We start from the raw sequence: 19,545 nt of genomic DNA, 5'->3' as shown, positions 1-19,545 counted from the left end.
CTCCTCGTCGCGTGAGAGTCAGTGTCTCCTTCTGTCCTAAATACATGATTTTCTCGGCGTGTGATACGAGCACTCAGCCCTAGGTGCTTATACTTCTTCCGTGAAGTAGAAAATGCTGTCCTTAGGGGACGTGCCTTACCGACTAATCCACTTTGAGTTTCCGTGGATACGTTTATTACAATAGGGCGTAGAGATGGTGTTGGTATGGACGAGATAGTTTCTACGGCTGACGATGGATTATTCTTGTTTCAGAGGCAGATTGTCGTCTAATTATTTGGGTACGGTGGATAAGGGACTTTTCAAAAGCTATGGGACAGGACCAGTATTACTTTTTTTTTTTTTTTTTTTTTTTTTTTTTTTTTTTTTTTATTAATAAGCTTTTTCTGATTCATACAAATCAATATAGCTGACCAGTACTGCTGTTAAAATCAAGGATAAACTGATTTTTTTTTTTTTTTACTTCAATTAATGATAAAATTCATAAAATTATGAAAATTTTTTTGGAAAGTAATGGGTCACTTGAACATTAATTTTTTATAGACAGTTTTAACACTTAATGAGACAGGTTTGAGATATTTTTACACATTACTTTCCGAAAGTGTTGAGTTCCTAAATGCATAAACACGCGTACTTCGTAGGTATAAGTACTACTTATCAGTGGAAAACTTTGTGGTTTTCTAACTTACAATGTTAGTAAAAGTTAGTTAAAAACAAAAAAAAAATAATGTAAGAAAAATTTGGGATTGTGATGTTAAACGACGCTTGACTTTTCATTTAATGGGGCAGAGAGACGAAAACGAAAAGAACGAAATTAGGAAGAATCTGAATAAATTTGCATCTCGGAACTGAACAAGAGACCAACAGAGGTAAGAAAAGAAAGAAAGAAAAAAACTCGAGAAATAAAATGAGACTCGTAGAAATAGGCATAACAGAGGTTGGGAAAAAGAAAGGAGTCAAGGATGGCCAGTGAGAAAACATAGGAAACCGAATGTCCCGGAAAAGATAAATAGCGAAATTACATTTACATTAAAGAGCTGGGAAGTGAAGATGTAACAATTGTTGGGTAAATGAGAAGATAATGACGTTATATACATAGGATATACATGAAAATTCTGACTTGGTCGAAATTTTTTCACACGACATTTTGCTTAGTGAAACAAAAACCATCATCGTAAATCGACAAATCATTCATCATCGTTTGCATCACGAAAAACATTATTTCTTCCTCACAAAAAAAAAAAGAAAAAAAATCAGAGCATAAAAAACGATGGATTGTTCTATGCTCTAATAAAGTTCTTGCATCTCACAGCAGTTGCCACAGAAAAAGGCTAGAAATGCGTGATCCTCGGGCACAACTGAGTGCATAATAAATGCTCCGTAGCCTAATCTTGCACTAGAATCATGACAAATTGCCGTGACGCCAGCATGAGTGTGCGAAGAATGGGGTTAAGGGAAGAGGGGAAGGGGCGGCAAATTCATCAGTAGAGCCTGTGGAGCAGCGGAGAGCAGTAGGGAAAGAAGAAGGGGAACGAAAAAACGGATTGGTATGTGTGCGGTTGAGCGTGGGCTTGGTTTGTGTGGATAGAGAAGGAGGTGACAGGGATGCCATTTTGAGGAGACATGCTTATCTGCCTTCTTATTCCATTATTTCGTGTGGGGGCTTATTTTTTCAATAAATACATACTAGTGACTCCAAAATTTCACTTGAGCACAAAATAAAAAGAGTTATATTATGTAATCCATCCTAGTTTTTTCAGTTAGTTCGAATAATAACGTTGATGTGCGTTTTAACAGGCTTATGGTAAGAGGTGCATCGCTATGTAGATGTACAAAATTGGTTGAAACAAAATTTTTTTTTCATATGAGGTATATGCCTAACACCAAACACCTAAAGGTCATTGAACTCCGTTTCTAAAATGACATTTATTTCTTAGAAAAAATAAAATTCTTCCTCTTCAGTATTAAAAGAAATTATTGAAAATTGTTGTTGCAAGCATGCAAGTGGTAGTAAAGACTGTTAGAAAAAAATTCACAGAAAGGAATTTTACTCTTATCGTGTACTGCATGTGATTCGTGTACAACACATTATTATTTTCGAATGCACCCACAACGAGAACAGAAAAATGTTAAACCTTGCGTATTTCACAGTTTGTGGGAAATTAACTCACAAGCACTGCCCGGAAATTCTGCGTTTTGGGCAAATGTGTGGATGGCACATAAATGTAACGAAAAAGAAAAGGAGAATGGAGGAAAACAGATATGGAGCCGAGCTTTTTTCACGACAGAGCTATAACTTGTGTTAAAAAGAATTCTTTATTACATTAATTAGAGGAAAATTCTCTTAATCTAATTTTTAAATATGTACAACGTAATCATCTAGGTTTATCAACTTTAAAAATAAAAAAATGGTTAGCAACTCACTCGGTTACTACGTCTCTATATATTAAATAATACACGTATTTTCTAGAAGTACTCATGATGACAACAGTCAGTCGTTGTGTAAGGCACGCTTGTGAGGGTGTGTCTGGGTGGATACGTTTCTCGGACAATAGGGAACGAAACATGTACAGTCACTAGAGGGATGTTATAACATTTTAATGGTTATTGCGTGCTGGCTGGCTATCCCGAAAACACCCCATGTGTGATCCCACAAAAATGCTGTAGCATATGCATTGCCTATCCATGGCCCACTTTTATCTCTGATGTTGTTGTTCAATTTATTCATATCTTTTTTTTTTTTTTTTTTTTTTTCACATTCCATGCATGCATCCTTTCCTTTTATGTCCTCTGAACATTCTGCGTATCCTTTGTAACGTGGAGATTCTACATGTTTGTACGGGTTTTTGAGCAAAAATTAAGCAGGCTATTTCATTTATAAAACGAAACGAACGACTGTTTTCAAAACGTGGAAGAGAAACGATGAGTTATAAACGAAGGATTTTCCAGGAATGAGCTCACTGACAGCATGATATAGAAATAATCAGTCAAGCTTAGTTAACGCTTTGTAATTTTATATGTAGTTTTAACAGATTACATTTATGTGGACAGAAGCGGCACTTTCCGGACGTTATATTAAAAAAAAGACCATCGAGAAGCTATGTCTGACCAAACGCGGACTATACTACTTAAAATCATTTTTTGCATTTTTTTACCTCTTCTTTCAAACTATTCGATTTGGCTTTTAAAAATGGATTAGTTGATTAACTTTTCGTCTTTTTTTTAAAGTAAATGTACATGCTTTGGAAAAAATGGTTGAGCAATTAAATAAAAACCACAAAAACTGTTGAGGGAGCTAAAAGCAAGAAAACTGCGAATTGCGGCAAATTGGTCGGAAGCTTACTTTCAAGCCCAGTTTTTGTTCGTGAGTGCAGTTTCAAGTATAAGTCCACCACTCGATATCTGTCGAACTTTGCTGGTCCCCATTGTGCAACAACACCAGCAGCATTAGCGGCAGGGGTCCATTCGGACGGGCTCATTTACTCCGTCTCTCTGAAGCTTTGCTCCTCTACTTTTTTAACTCAACCACTGGTCTGCGTCGTCGTGTACTGCATTTGCGCGTGAAAGTACCGAAACTGACGACGGCTGTGTTTGTACGGATGGTATAATCTCTCACTCGAGTGTTCGCCGTAAATCGAAATTTCAGAAACGTATCAACAATATAGTTTGAAAAATTTCAACGCCACGATATCATTTGTGCACACGAAACAACACGAGTTTAAAGTACCATCCACGCTGCAATAAAAAAAAACTACAACAACAACATCTGAAGTAACTAGCCGCAGCAGCAGTAGCCGAGAATTTGCTCGCCAGTGGGCGAAAGAGGATGCAGATAGTATAGAAGCTTGGGATTACACGTTTGCGTACAAACAGCGATCCTCTCTAGGATAGCTGTACTTGCTGTGTATGCTACCGAGCATATTTGCAAACAACGCGAGAGAGAGAGAGGAGGTGGAGGTGGTCAACATTTCACCGCCATTACCATTCAATTACTCGATAATACCGATTCTCCGTGGAAATAGAGAGAGAGAGAGAGATAGGTAAACCTGGGGCTCTGCCGCTGTACGAATATTGGCGCTTCGAGTATGCGACGACACAATAGGAAAGCTTCTGGGTGTATACCCACATGCACCATAGAAATGCGTACGTGTCGGGGGGTGTGTTATACTGTTTTAAATGTCACATTTGCAGTGGTTTGGATTCTTGTTCACAGTTGTAGGTTATTCGAATTAGTAGTTGGGGTGAATTTTTAGATTTTTCATTGACAAATTACAAAATCAAAGTTCTCCTGATTCAGTATTTCTGTCGTTTGAGAAAAAACTTTATTGCCCATCGATAAAGAGTTGTTGATCTTTAATTTCAAATCATTTTTAAGTTTCGTTAAGCAACGTCATTTAGAATGAGAAATGATGATTTTTTTGCTTAACAAAATAAATCTGCGGTCAAAAAAAGTGCAAGACGCCAAAATTTGGTAGCCACGCTTTTATCACATTGATTTGCAGTTCTCAGGTTCCACAAATATGACATCACATGGCCGGAAATGCGACAAGACGACCGGTTCGATGTAATTATAATCGAACAACTCTGGCTACGCGAACGAACGAGCCAGCAAAATGGGTGTATGTGTACGGTGTGAAAAGGGAAAATTGTGATTGATACGAGGTGTGGGGGACAAAAGTTAATTATCCCGAAAGGGAAGGGTATGATTATGGAGAAGATTGGGTTTCAATTTTTGTTTGGTGCAAGTGATGTCTATAATCAATTTAATTTACGTTTGACTGCATATTTTCGGATAATTTTTTGTTTTTACTGGTTGTAAGTAGTTGATATATTTTTTCTTGAAAAATCACCATCAACACTCAGTAATGAAAATCAATTACAAGCAATGGTAAGATTCCAGCTTGAATATATTTACTGTATTAGCAAACATTTTTTTCGGAACATATTTTAAGAATAACTCAACACAGAGTACTTAAAAAAATAGTATATTATCTGTGTGTACTTACTTTTTCAATACCAAAGTGCAAAAATTGTAAGAGATGAAAATATTGAGACCTACCTCAAGAATAACTTGACTCCAGTGACACTTAACAGTGGAAAATTTATGCAAACAAATTGTCGTTTTAATTCAGCCAATGCGTACTCCAGAATAATTTAAGAAACGCTTGGAAGGTCATTTTTGATTAGAAAACTAAAATAATAAAAAATATAAAACAATCAGCTCTTAGCAATCGTCAAAAGTACACAAAGAAACTCAACAACCGCTACAAGGTCGAATCTAATACTATAATCAAGTTTGTCTTCCAGACAGCACCTCGAAATCCCTCGGCACTACGCTCGAACAATTTTTTTTTCTCTTCCCATAGCGGATGTATGCTAATTAAAGTCCTTTTAGCAGCACGCGACAAAGTTCAAAACGCACATGCCCACGCACACGCCCAGCGCACGTGCGCGCAGATCAATGCGAGAAAGTTTTATTCATTCATTTATGCAAACGATCCCCTCCCCCTCCCCGGAACTCCTTCTTCATTATCATAGAAAGAAAATCACCAACGCGTTATCTCCACCCAAAGATCTTCACGCTCCCGCGCGATAGGCGTGAAATCAACGTCGCTTTCGCTGCCCCTACACCTCTGGGTGCTCTCATTAATATGTATGGCAGCGCACACGTACTCCCTGATCCTATATTTTTCTACCCTATACTTTCACTTTTTTTTCTTTTCATTTCGATTTTTCTATTTTTCATATACTTTCGATCAACTATTTAATTAATACGTGTTTCAATCAACCCAAAAGATAACACCAAACAAAATATCACAAGTATAAATAAAAGTGATCTTAAGCACGCAATAAGTAAAAACCACCTGAATCCACTGTTCTGAGGATAATAATTTCAGTCAAAGTTCAAATACTTCAATAATTGTGCAATTAACAATATCGTTATAACAGTATTAGATATAGGTCAGGCCGAGCGATCGCATGGAGGCAGTATCGGAAAAATATTCCACCTTCGAAGCATAAACAGCAATAAATTTCTCCCTGCCTGATCAGCTCGTTGTTATCTTTTTTTCATTCGTATTCTAAAGTGGCCACCGAATGAGGCATTTTCCTAATAAAACTCTATTATTTTTTGTATGCGTGGGGATGTATTTCGGATACCAAAGTGTCCCATTATTTATCCGATCGATCGGCGAGTTCCCAATATTAAAAAAAAAAAAAAAAAAAAAAGTTGTAAAAAAGAACATGACACGTGATAATTATCATAAATCACTCACCTGTTACAGTATAAAGAGAGAAAATCCCTCATCGGTGCAATAAAAATTACGCGTCGAAATTTGGGGCGCTGCTACAACAATAACGGTAGTTGGGCTTGTCGCGCACAGTAGACGGAGACAATGGCGCGTATAAATCATAAAAGTGTACGCGCAAAGCCCCAGAGCTTGCGGATTCAAGGTGTGTGCATGTGTTGGTACATACATATGCAAATTGGGCATCTGAAGGGCTACGGGCTACGCTGCGTGTTTTGTTTTTATGAATTTGTTATTATTTGCATGTGTGGCGCAAAGTCAATGGGAATAAATAATAATTAATATAGCCACACGAGTGATTAAATTGTAAATGACTGGGGAGTGCGTGGGATGAGGTCCATAAATGCTGATGCTCCCGGTTGTGGATGATAAGTCCAGAAATTCGGTCTCACCACCTGTGAGTGTAGTATTAATTAATTTTGTTGTTTGTAAACACTTTTAAAATAGAATGAAAGAGCATGAAAAAGCAGAAAATAACACAATGATTAATTTACGTGCTATACGTACAACGACACATATCATTGACTTTGTTAATTCGGTACTTGTGTTTTATGCATGAAGATATAATTTTTTTTTTTTTACTGAAATGGATTTTTTGCTACGTGAAATGCAATTAATTTCACGTAAAAATTTCTTTATCTTTCTTTTTAAGAGTAACGCGGAACTTTTTAAACAATTTTATTTTAAAATTCGTTTTGATACCTCACTATTAAACACGTAATATTTTTTATACCGGTGCATACGTATACTCAACGTGACGTTAAATCGTCAGTGGGCAATTTTATTTACCATTCCAACCATCAGATCCCACGTTTGCTTCGGTCAATTTACTGTTGCAAACGAACGCACTGAAATTTTCAGAGTTTCCACAGTAAATCGTCGATTTTCGGCTGTGCACACAACTCTTTTTTTTTTTGGATTTACCTCCACCCGTCCAGCTCTTGTTTGCTTTTTAATCTCGCGTTGCGTGATGGTTGTTTACTTTGCGTTATTTTTCGATTTAACCCCTGTGTATGTATTTTTCCCGGAATTGCATATTTCACAGTTTACATTACCTACGACGCTTTGACGATCGCTTCATTCGGCACTTTTTTGGCGCCCCTAATTGTGACTCTGAAAAACAAAACCTTTACTTGCTGCTTAACAAAAAAAGCATGAAATACCTTTACACACACATCCTGCACGTACACGTATCGTATATCGCACAATGGGCTTCAAATTCATTAAGTTAATTTGTCTTGTTTCCTCGAGTGCACGGGTAGTCACGCAGGGAGTATGTTAAAAATTAAAAGTATTAATATTCCCGAAAGTAATAACGTCAACCTTTACTGACGACAAAATTCATCATTTCCACGTTTTTCATTAAAATAAAAAAGTGTACTTTTATCTAATAACCGTTACTTATGGGTGTACATAATTACGAAACTTGTCACGCCTAACCATCAATTTTCTTACTTTACATGCGTATGCGGTGAGTTCATGAAAAATTCGTGTAATTGATTTCTAAGGTAACTATCAACGCCTAGTCAATTGTTACGAAATACATGCATGTTCATATTTTGTAGTGAAAAAGGTGCTTCTGTACGTAATCACAAGTTTCTTCCACACCCATCTACAAAATTATTTGTAATAAATTAGAGCGCACACAAGAACATAATTGTATATTTCCCAGGTACCTACAAATTATTTCATCGATACGAAATTTAATATTAAAGAGATTTATATTTAGGTGTAGTTGGATAAATTTTCATGCTTGAATTCATAGTATACACCCTCTCCTCACCCATCAAGCGCCTACTAGTGCCGAGTAATATACGGAAATTCATTCAAATAAGCGTCAAGCGCAAGAAAATGCGGTTTTGCCTTTCACGATACTAAAATTTATTTATTTATATCTCGCTATTTATTCTGGTCTGTATTTATAAGTTTGAGCTCTCTCATTTTTTTTAGTAATAAACAAATAATCCTTCCCCCACCTGTCAAGGGAAATTAACGTGTGAATTATTTAAATCAATATATGTATTGAAATTACTTTGGGATTTTCCTTTTACGCAAATAATAATATGTATGCTTGTACAGTCGAATCTAAATGAAGCGAGAACTTATGTTGATTCTACGTAATTTATTCTCCAAAAAAAGTAGACTTAGAAGTAACAAATAAAAGAAATGGAAGGAAGGAAGGATGTATTCAAGGGAAAAAAAGGACCTGAGAAGTTGTTACTTGGAGTGGGTGGTGGGACGTGGGTAGTCAAAATTTACGTATACATTTAAAAATTGTCTCATTTATCGTACGTTGCTATATAAAAGAAACCGGAAACTAATAAAGAGGAAATATTGACCCCTTGAATGCTTACGAAACATGCGACTTAAATCTCCTCTACACTCACATTTCGCGTCTCAATGCAAATAAACCCATACCCGTCGAAGATTTCACGAAAGCCTACGTACAACACAGCTCGTACTGTGGCAGTCACAGTAAATTACAGCAATCTGATGGTGCGCATTGTCATCTCGATTCTGTACATGTGGTTTTAGTACGGCGACCGCTATTTGGCGTTTACGATTAGCCTTTCCCAGCCTTCGCTGATTCTCCGCCACTTTTTCTTCTCGAAAGCAAGAAAGATAGAAAGTATAGATACACGAGAGGTTGGTGTACACCAGAAGCAAGAGTTACGTGATTTATGATACCAGCAACGCGTATAACTGCGACTGTAAAGTGCCGCTGCTATAATAATAAGCTGGGGGTGAAAAGCACCGTGTACATACAGACATGAACGCACGTACGAGAGCGAGAAAGGGGACGGAGGTGCAGTCATAATTTATTATCATTCTCAGAGTTCGTAGTTCTGGCTTGAGATAAGCTAAAATGCATTTAAAAGCCAATCGCATTAGCAAGGAAGATCTCTACATGAATGTAAATGTATTGCGTGAGTTTATTTAGGATTAAATGATTTTTTTAGTATTAAAATTTTTTTGACATTCGTGCCATTACATGATTATACGATGCATCTATTCTTGTTTAATTATCTTCATCATATGCAAGAGAAGAAAAAGGGGAATGGTTTTGAGTTAACAATATTTTAATAATTCACTACCTACAGATTCAGGAGTGGTGGTGATATTTGTAACAAATTTTGTATTTTGTAACCCAACAACCTAATACCAAGAAAAAAAAGTAGTTTAATAGTTAAGTTGATGACGTTTTTTGAGGTTAGGTTTGAAGGTTATAAAGTTTAGAGAGCTGCTTAAAGTAACTCAATCATTGATTAGGAGCTTCATCATAAGGTTATAAAGCTTAGATTAATATAAAATTGTTTATCTCAAACAGTAAAATGTAGAGTTGATAAACTTTTATTCGAACAATGATTGTGGAATATGTTGAGGTTAAATTAAAAAGCAGTAAGATTACCAGCTTAATCGTATTAATTTTTAAGATTTAGAGTTAAGCTTAAACATCCAATAATAAGTAAAGAGTTTAAATTAAAGTGTTATTTAGTTAGTAAGCTTAATTCATTCAGTGTGCGGTAATTCTTATGTTTTGATTAGGAGGTTACAAAGAGATGGAAGACTTAAAATCAGAGACTGTAGGTCTATAAACTCAGGTTATTTCGATTCTTAAGTTTGAACACTGGATAAATCGACTATTGAGTACAAAGTTTTATATCAAATGGGATTATGGATTTCTGAATTAAGGATTTGGATCCATACAAGATTGGCTGTTAAGGTTTCAAAGGTTTTTCAATTGTTATGGGTTGGAATCTTGTAACAGAGTTTCTTTACGATTTACCTTTGTTCCTTGAAATCATAGCTTGAAACTTTAATGAAATTAATTAAAAATCTTAACAAACGTTTTAAATGTATTTTCCAACGAACGCACTCGATAGCAAAAAATAAGTAGATGGTTCATCTGATGGTAAGACTAATCGATTCAATATCTGATCCCTTTATGTATGCTTTCGAAAACATAAGTAGCTGTCCAAGATCTTCGTGTAACAATCAATGCTCAAATATGACATGTATTCGAGAAATGGTTCTACCACGATGATTTTGACGTTAAAGCTGGTCAGAAAACTGCATAGAATATATTCTTTCTTATCAACTATAGTTGCGACAGTAGGTAGTAATACTACACGATTTCCAACTAGTCAAAGTTCAGCCACTTGCTCGTGACAGTCGCTGGACGATTCAATAAAGTTATTGTTAAAGCTGCAATCACAGACCCAAAGGATATGCTGTGCTCACCGCTAGTTTGTACACACGTGGTACAGCTCGTGCCGACCATGCAAATTTGCACAAACTGTAATCTAATATCTCTTCATTGCTCGATGAAATTATACGAGGCCTAGCATGCTAGGTATACGTTGATGTATACCTACTAGTGTAACAGATTCCACGGCATGCAGTTTACATTAATTAGGTTTCGCTGCTGCTATCGTTGTAATTGTATCAAGAGCTTGTTATTATATCCAAATGATTTGACAACAAAAGATTTCAGGGGTAGGAACGGAAGGAGGGAATATCGCTAGCTATCGCGTATTAATTGAAGCTTTAGACGTGATAAAGCTGTTAGTGGGATCACTGGGCGTCAGGGTGTTTTGCAGTGTCGTACATTTATGGTGTGTTTGACAAAGAAAAGAAAAGTTTGTTCCCCATGGATATTTGAGGCATAAATGGAGGGACGTACGTGATGGTGGTTGCGTGAAATTGAAAAAATTTGGAATTCCCGTCAAAGAACATCAACCACCTTGTTTCGGAAGTGCAGTGGTGACTGATGCTGCTGCCGACATTATCCACTATGGAATCAGAAAGCAATGGGACGACTTGTGGTATCATCAGATCGCGGCTTTCTTCTCTCGTCTTGAGTTGTTTTTCTGCACGACTGCCACCCAACACACACAAAACGACTCACATCCCGTGCAGATATTTGCATAAAGAGATATCGCTTGCAGCTAATTTCACGGTTACGTTTCCCCGAAAACAATTCAATTCCCCTAATCTCTGAAGTGAGCTAGTATCGACGAGACTTTTTTTTCTTTTGCAGTGCTTGTTCTTCCACTCACGTGTATACACATATTAACTACTATCCAGCGAAGAGAAGATAAGCCAGAACTTGTCTCTCGCAGAGGGTAAGAACGAGCCTTTCCCAAAGAGCAATACAGCATTCCTCTCCTTCTTGCGTCGGGCACAATGTAGTTTGGCGGCGATTTTCCCGTCGAGTGGTGCGGCAGTCGACTATCTATTCTCTTTTTCAGTGGAATTTTGTATAGGTGAGCTGTCTGTCTGGTCTCGCTGTAGAAAAGATGTGAAAGAAGTTTGGGACTGCCGTGCGGTCAGAGGGGGTTGGGTTTATTGTCAGATGAACGAGATTTTAAAGAGAAGGGAGGAGCAGAGAAATGAATGTGACGCTTCGCTCGGTGGTTCGAGAATGCAGTTTAATTGGGGATGATGGTGCAAAAGAATAGGAAAACTCCCGCACGAACCTCGAATTTTTTTTTGTCTGGTTACAAAGTTTTCCCGTGGTGACTTTTGACACTTTTGACACGACGAGGACACATTTTTAACGAGACAATCGAATTTTTATGAAAAATAAGTATGCAAAAGTTTTCAGGACAATAATTGTGAGAATCGTCGAATGGATTATAAACATGATTTTTTGACTAGTGCAAGGTTACAAACAGGTACGACATAAACCACGAAAACAGTCGATAAAAAAGGAAAATCAATAAGTGTTCTCATAAAACTGTTGAAATTTGTTAACATTACTCCCGTGCAATCACAAAATCTTTGATTTTTTTTTTTTTTTTTTCTAAGTTTCAGTTTGTTGTGGACAAGCCAAGGAACTTACAGCTGTAGGCTGAATTGAAAAAAAAAAAACTTTTACTGACCTCCCTGGAAGCAACGTACACTTGTTCCCTTACAGCTATTAAACTATCTCCAGAAACGTCACACCCCAAACTTCTAGACACCACCAAGACGGTACATGTACGGCTTGCGTGACTCGTAGCGCGCGTGCATCGCTCACAACGTGGCAAGAGCAAAATAATTTGAGAACTTAATTGTCGGCGTTACTGCTGCTGTTGCCGAGGAGTTAATTTTCGTACGGCCAAGCAATTAGTTGTTACAGAGGGAGAGTGGAACATGGGAGGGTTGTATACATGTACGTTGGACATGATGCTTTGTGCTCCGAACGATTAGATCGCATCTTTTACAAGAAAGAAAGGTAGTAACGAGAATCAGTCGTCAGGGACATGAGGAAAAAAACGATTAATCAGCTAGGAAGTTATCTTGACATGCATATCGATGAAAGTACGATGGAGGTGTAAAATAAATTCAGGTACGTATGGAAAGCCCTGTTGGATGTTGGAACTGCTTTCGTCTTTTGCCTCGAGAGTTGAAACTTTACTGGTGTGCCATCCTTATATACGAAACGTGTTTGAAAACTAGACAACTGACGGCAACAGCGTCAACGATTATGGAAAATCAAACGCGTCAAAAGGTACGGTGATTTCAATGGAACTTGCCATCGTCTGTTGGATTTTTTTTATTTTATCGAGAAAATGTACGTAACGCTTAGCGATGGATGAGAAAGAAGTGAAGTATTTTGAATTCTATTTTTATCAAATTCAAGTGACCCTTTGTCCTCTACACCTTTTTAATTTAAGAAATTAACGTCAAATATCATACTTACCTCAATAATCATCTCTGTTACCACTACCTTTAAAATAATTGCCACGCCATTTCATCAGTACCATCGCTCAAGGCCGGGAAACAAACGTACACGCCTAATCTAATTTGATTATATCTCTGATGAGCTCCCTTTTTTATTCTTTTTACATTCCTTCTCCATCTGCCCACTTTGAGTAAAGCTTTCCATCTTTAATTGCCTACCCCTACATTCCTCACACCAAAGAAAATCGAGAGTTGGGTGATGGGGAGGAGTAAGAGATAGGAGGGAGGGAGGGTAGTTAATTAACAGCAGCAGAGCGTCCCTTTTCCTCCACCGAACTATTTTTCTTCTTTTCAAGGTGGAAAAGCGAAGAAGGGATAAAGGGTTTTCAATTTTCAACGTCAACGACGTAAGTATTAGACATCTCGTCCACAATCCATGTCACCCTGATTTATAGTGTACCCATAAGTTGTACGTGTGGATGTAAGAGAGTGGAGAAGATTGAGCTTGTACCTTCTGAACTTTGACCTTAGGGAGGACGTGTTTATACGCATTTACCTTGGACTGTTCGCAATAGGATTGTCACGTGGTTTGAGAAATATTAATGGTCTTTTGATGAATGGTCAGTTGAATGATTCATCACGCGAGACTTTTTCATTGCTGTATTTTTGGGGTGTAGGTGGGTGGATTCGTAGTAGAGGAGATCCTTGTGTGGATTTTGTTGATACACTAAATGGGTGATAGTTGCTGATGATGTTACAGGAATGAACGACTTAGTAGTTTTCCAAGTATAGACCTTGACGCTTTTATTGGACGTTCCTAAATGAATTGCTTACTGAGACATAAAAAGTAGATGCGTTGTTCTGAAATTTTATAAAAAATAGGCCAAAGTCTCTCATAAAATAGTCTCTAAATAAGCTATAAGAAAAATTGTTCTTCATATCAATAAAATATTTTGTGTACCCACGAAATAAAAAAAAAATTTTGTTCACAGCAAACCATAGCCGGCAACCTGAAAATTCAATCGGGAAAGCCCACCTCACGTGCCACGCGCTGCTTCCTATCGATAACGCGCCAACTGCCTTCGTGCAAAAATTCGCACCCGTAGCATTCTGTTTCGCGAAAATATCACGTAGGCATGCCTGCAGAAACGTGGAAAGGGAATCTTTCACCTTGCCCTTTTCGCAAAACGATGTTGCGGAATATACTGTCGCTGTTGGTGCTGTTGCACCGTCCCTTCCCCGTAAATCCGATTTGAATTGGTAATGCACGTGTGCTCGTTGTATATTCCCACGAAGCGTAGAAGAAGGTTCAGGTAAGAGCAGGAGAGAGTTGGTCACGTTCCCCGCGTAAAGCACAATTTTCGCCGCTGTGCACCCATCGCTGTAAGGACCTTTTCTTGGAAGAAGACGAAGGTGAAGAGAAAGACAAGGGAAAGAGAAAGAAAAGGGGAAGAAAGTTATGGAAAGGGATGATCTGAACGTCGAGTGTTGGCGTGGGATTTACTGCCAAATAACATTGATACGGGAAAACTATCGTAACTGCTAGTCTGTACGATCTGAGTAAAAGGAGAGATATTAGGTTGGGGATCGAAATTATGGATTTTGATGTGCGAGAAGGGTGGATCAACATTGTTCTTGTGTGGTTGAAAAGATAAATGTTTATGGCTTTCTGACACTCCCTATTTCGCTGTGGCTTTCATTTTCTTTTTTTTTTTTTTTTTTTTTTTTTTTTTTTTTTTTATAATTTTTATGTGGAGTTTGAGTGCAATATTCCCACGAAGCGTGATTGATAAATATGTGGTTGAAAAATATAATACGTGGTTGAAAAATACAACAACATTAGTATTAATAATAGAAGAAGTAGGTGCACTCATATCGATAATTAGCAATAATTACTTAAGTTTATCGTGGATTTTCCATTATAAAGATATGAGTAGTTACAGTCAAATATTATGTCAAATAGAAATGGTAAAAACAAAGCATTAAACTTACGGTAAAGTATATCATAGAACAATTATTTGATTGGAAGTATGAAAAATGTTGAATATACATTTTTCAAACACTTGAGAACATATAAAAGATCAAGCATTGTAATAGTGGTACATAAAGTGAGCAGGAAAACGAATGAGTGGGCATGCGAAAGAGGGAGTCATGAATAAAGAAGAAGCGGAGATAAATCTCGGTATCCGTGCCACGTCTTCGTTGCTCTATTGGATTTGGTCATTTTTATAGTAAAGCGGATACTCTACAAATCTCTTTGACGCGGAAACGGTGACGAGGACGATGATCCACTAGCTTACTATCGCACGCTCACTTCCCCTTTCTGAGAGTTTTATCGCTCTCTTGCGCACAGACTTAGTGAGATCGATGGTCGTTACTCGGCTCTTTTTTTTTCATGGGATTCCCATCCTCCCTCCCTCTCTAAAGTCCTTTTAAAGAACTCGTGATACAACTTTCTTTTATTTTGTTCGCAAACTCGTTTTGTCGCCAACCCTTTTTTTTTTATTTTTATTTATTTTTTTTTTTTGAAGGGGAAAGGGTTAATTTTGCTATTTACTCGAGGGATTGTTGTGTCGCACTCTAAGTTTTTAATTGTAGAATTATCGTGCTCACAGTTGGAAAATAACAAGCTGAGGTCGTACCAGGACCAGTGCTAGAGGCCCAATTAATTTGAATCTTGTACAGTGGAGACTTCACGTACCTTCATCTAACTTTGATTTCCTAAGTTTACTAATTTCTGGGGATGAAAGAAAATCAAATTAGCCGTTTAATTGATTCCCTTCCATCTCTCGTCGAGTTATTTCTTTGGTTTTGGTAATTATTTTTCTCATCAGGTGAAGAATTACGTATACGCATTAGTAATTGGAACGAACGAGAAAGAGCGTACATTTTTTGCGTATATCAGCAGGAATGAAGATGTAATTACGCGCTTTCATGCGAATGTGAAAGCTATTCGGCAAGCATCGTTTTTTTGCAATTTGTATAACGTTAAATGCATTTTTACTTGAAGTTCATCAACTATACTTGAAAAAACTTGAGTGCATTCTGTGCTTTTCTGAATTCTCGTTTCGTTATCAGTTACTTTTTCTATGTTTTCGTAATTTATCACTGGAGTGTAGATTTTTTAATTTATTCATTAGCTATTTAAATGTTTACACTTAAAACTGTTTGTACATAAAATTGGTCAGATCATTCTCACAAACTACAAGCGTGATTTTTATTGATCTTCTGGATTACTTAGTCGAATTACAGTTACGTTTATAGTCACTGCTTGAAACAACCAAATAAAAAATAGATGGACTGGTTTTATTCGAAATCCCTGTTTTTTTTAGGATTTGTTTAAGAAGAAAAGTATTTTCAAAATTATCATAAATATAAAAAAAGGAAAGCTTACCAATCGTTTCCTGTCTTGGTCATGTTTTGTCGTTTGCGGCCTGTTTGATGCAGCTTTGGCTCTGCGACCATATTGACATCTGAAACAAGAAAAATACCAATGTTTGCAATCTTCTGAGTTGATCGATCAGACAACCACTATATATTTTTTTATAGATTTTTTCCACTAATTACACTCAAGTATTTAAACACTCGAGTGACAAAGACTTATTATTACCCTTAGTTCTCTCACCCTATCTACAACCCACTCAACCTGTTGTCTTTTTTCTGGCCTAATCCTTTTGTATTTCTCCTTCTACCCTTACCTCTGCTTACACCACGAGCTTCCAAACTGCTCTTTACTTTCTTTTGTGCTTGAATGTGTCCTTGTTTCTGATTCGAGTTTATTTGCCAATATTACAACCCTTGCGTGCAGTGCCTCGCATTTGCACATGGAATATTTTGTGTTTTGGAAATTTTAAGGATTTTTTTACATTTTCAAAAGAAAGTAGAATAGTAATAAAAATGATCGTGTTCAATTTTTTTTTGAAATTAAATTTTTTGTTGTTGCTTTAAATACAGTAATGATTAACAACATAACTTCACATCCTCGATACTTGCATTGAAGGAAGGATATAGTATTGAGGCGATCCCAGTAAAAAAAATTTTCTAATCTCTGCTGGCTTTTTGTTTACATTTAACTTCTAATACCACGTTTACACACTTGCATAAGTGTTTCCAACTCTAAATATTTCTGATCTCATCGGCCTACGATAGGAGTTTGTTAAAGTGGTAGGAGGTTCTTTGTGTGGAATTAAATCGAGACCATACACACTATCGTATACACGTATGTACGTTTCATTGTTCTGTCGTTGGGGCGGTATGCGTGAGTAGCCTGCAACGGTATTGAATCGTTTGCGTTGATTGAAACTTGTATGAAAGCATACATGCTTCATTCGACGATTTGCAGACTTAACTTGACAGAGCAAATATTACAGTATGCTTTGGTCATTTTCTTTGCGTGCTTTTCATCACAGAGAATGTGGAGCAATTGAAGCAGCTGATACACTTTTAGGAAATTCTTTACATACTACTGATCATGATACAGCGATCAAATGGTTAAACGTTAATATGATACGTAATCGAAAAATAAAACCATTTAATGTAATTAAAAATCTTCCAGAAGAGTCAACCGATATATTTTATGAATCGTTAGTGGACGATCACGATCCCAACAGACCTAAGGAATTGGAATCTCTATGTTTGTATGACTATGCCAGGCATTTTAATAAATCGAAAGAACAACCAAAACGTAAGATTGAATATTATAAATTGTCAGATGATTTATATTACAAAAAACGCAAGAAAGCTTATTTGATAAATCACTATCAGTTTAATCCTGTAAATGAACCAAAGAAGTACTACTTTTCACTCTTGTTATTATTTCAACGGTGGAGAGATACAGGTGAATTAAAAAGTTCTGATGAATCTTTTATACAAGCATTCAGAAAAGAGCAAGACTCCTTATCAAATGCTATGAAATATCATGATAAATGTGCAATCATACAAAAGGCTATGGATAACATGAATAAGTTAGTTCAAAATCAAATAGAAAATAGTGAAGCAGATCCGTCAACAGATTCTGCTGACATTCCAGAAGGGTGTGTACCTATTGAAGTAAAAAATGCTATGAATGATTTTGTAGCAGTTGGTAAAATTGCAGTTACTAATCATGAAGAGTTACGAAATTCAATTGGAAAATTTAACGCAGACCAACTAAGAGTCTTCAATAAAATTACTTCTACTGTTGAATTTAACGATAAAGTTTTGCAAATATTTGTGACTGGTCCTGGGAGTACAGGAAAAAGTTTTGTTATTGAAAATCTAGTTACCTGGAATAAATTATGCCGTGGCAAAGATACAGCCGTTACAGCTCCTACCGGAATCGCGGCGTATAATATTAAAGGACTTACAATTCATAGACTACTGCAACTCCCGGTAAAACATGGTGATACTGCGAAATTTAAACAGTTATCCAAGGCTGCAATAAAACAAATCAGACAAACTTTAGAAAATGTTGATCTGATCATAATTGACGAAATATCAATGGTGTCCAATATTACTTTTATGTTCATTCATTTGCGGTTGACAGAAACATTTGACACATCTGACATTGAAGACTGATGGTTTGGAAAAAGAAACGTACTTGTATTCGGAGATTTACTTCAGCTTCCTCCAGTTCGTGAAGATTTTGTGTTTGTTGAAATGAATAAAAAGCAAATCGATAAGTACATTAAATCTATGTGTACATTTGATTTATGGAAATTATTTGATTACGATGAATTAACAATAAATATGCGACAAAAAAATGATAAACTGTATTCTGAAATCTTATCCCGTATTCGATTAGGTTTTATGACAAACTCTGATGTAGAAATTCTACAAAAAAGAGTATTAAAATTAACCAACAATGATTATTCGAATAATGTCCAAGAATTGTGTAATTACTTACACAAACTACCTGTCGATACAGTTTGTTTGTTACCCACTAGAAAAATGTGTGATATCCTAAATAAAGCCATGATGCTAACAATTAATTCCGAAGAAATACACCTTATTGCTAATGATACGTTTCAATGTCCAAAACAGTTGCAGAAAAAGATAGTAAACATTTTAAATGAAGATGTTGATAACTTGTGCGGTGTAGATCGTACTATCACAATTAAAATTGGTTCTAAAATAATGATAAGGAGAAACATTGATGTTAATATAGGCTTAGTTAATGGCACCATTGGTTCAGTTGTTTCTATACTTAAAGATAGATCGCACGACATTATCAGTATACGTATTTTATTACAAAGTGGTAAAGAATACGACATAGCTCGAATGGAATATAAATTTATTGTTATGGACAAAATACCCATAACACGACAGCAATTCCCAATTTTTAATAGTTACGGTATAACTATTCATAAAAATCAAGGTTTGAGTTGAAAATATGTCGTAGTCGAAGCAGGTAATAGTATTTTTAGTGATGGACAAACGTACGTTGCGACATCTCGAATTACTACACTCAACGGTTTGCACCTCATAAAATTTGATCCTTCATGTTGTGTTGCAAACGTATCAGCTACACTTGAATACAATAGGTTGCGAACAAAATATCGCCCAGATCTAAATAGTTTTGCCATCCCTCCGG

The 19,545-nt window shown here is 36.5% G+C and overlaps 1 protein-coding gene across 1 annotated transcript in view; it reads right to left on the bottom strand.

Moving 5' to 3' along the window:
• Positions 1–19,545, bottom strand: part of LOC106637852 (uncharacterized) — a 144,893-nt gene that overhangs the window by 15,879 nt on the left and 109,469 nt on the right. The window contains exon 3 of the mRNA XM_089594808.1: positions 16,369–16,447. Within this exon, the coding sequence (XP_089450934.1) occupies positions 16,369–16,447 (79 nt within the window). The remainder of the gene's footprint in view (positions 1–16,368; positions 16,448–19,545) is intronic.

Source organism: Copidosoma floridanum, unplaced genomic scaffold, assembly GCF_036245765.1.
Source record: "Copidosoma floridanum isolate Cflo_tuat_1 unplaced genomic scaffold, Cflo_Japanese_pri ptg000021l, whole genome shotgun sequence".
Classification (NCBI taxonomy): domain Eukaryota; kingdom Metazoa; phylum Arthropoda; class Insecta; order Hymenoptera; family Encyrtidae; genus Copidosoma; species Copidosoma floridanum.
The sequence above is the reverse complement of the archived record's forward strand: the minus strand, read 5'-3'. Positions and strand labels throughout refer to the sequence as shown.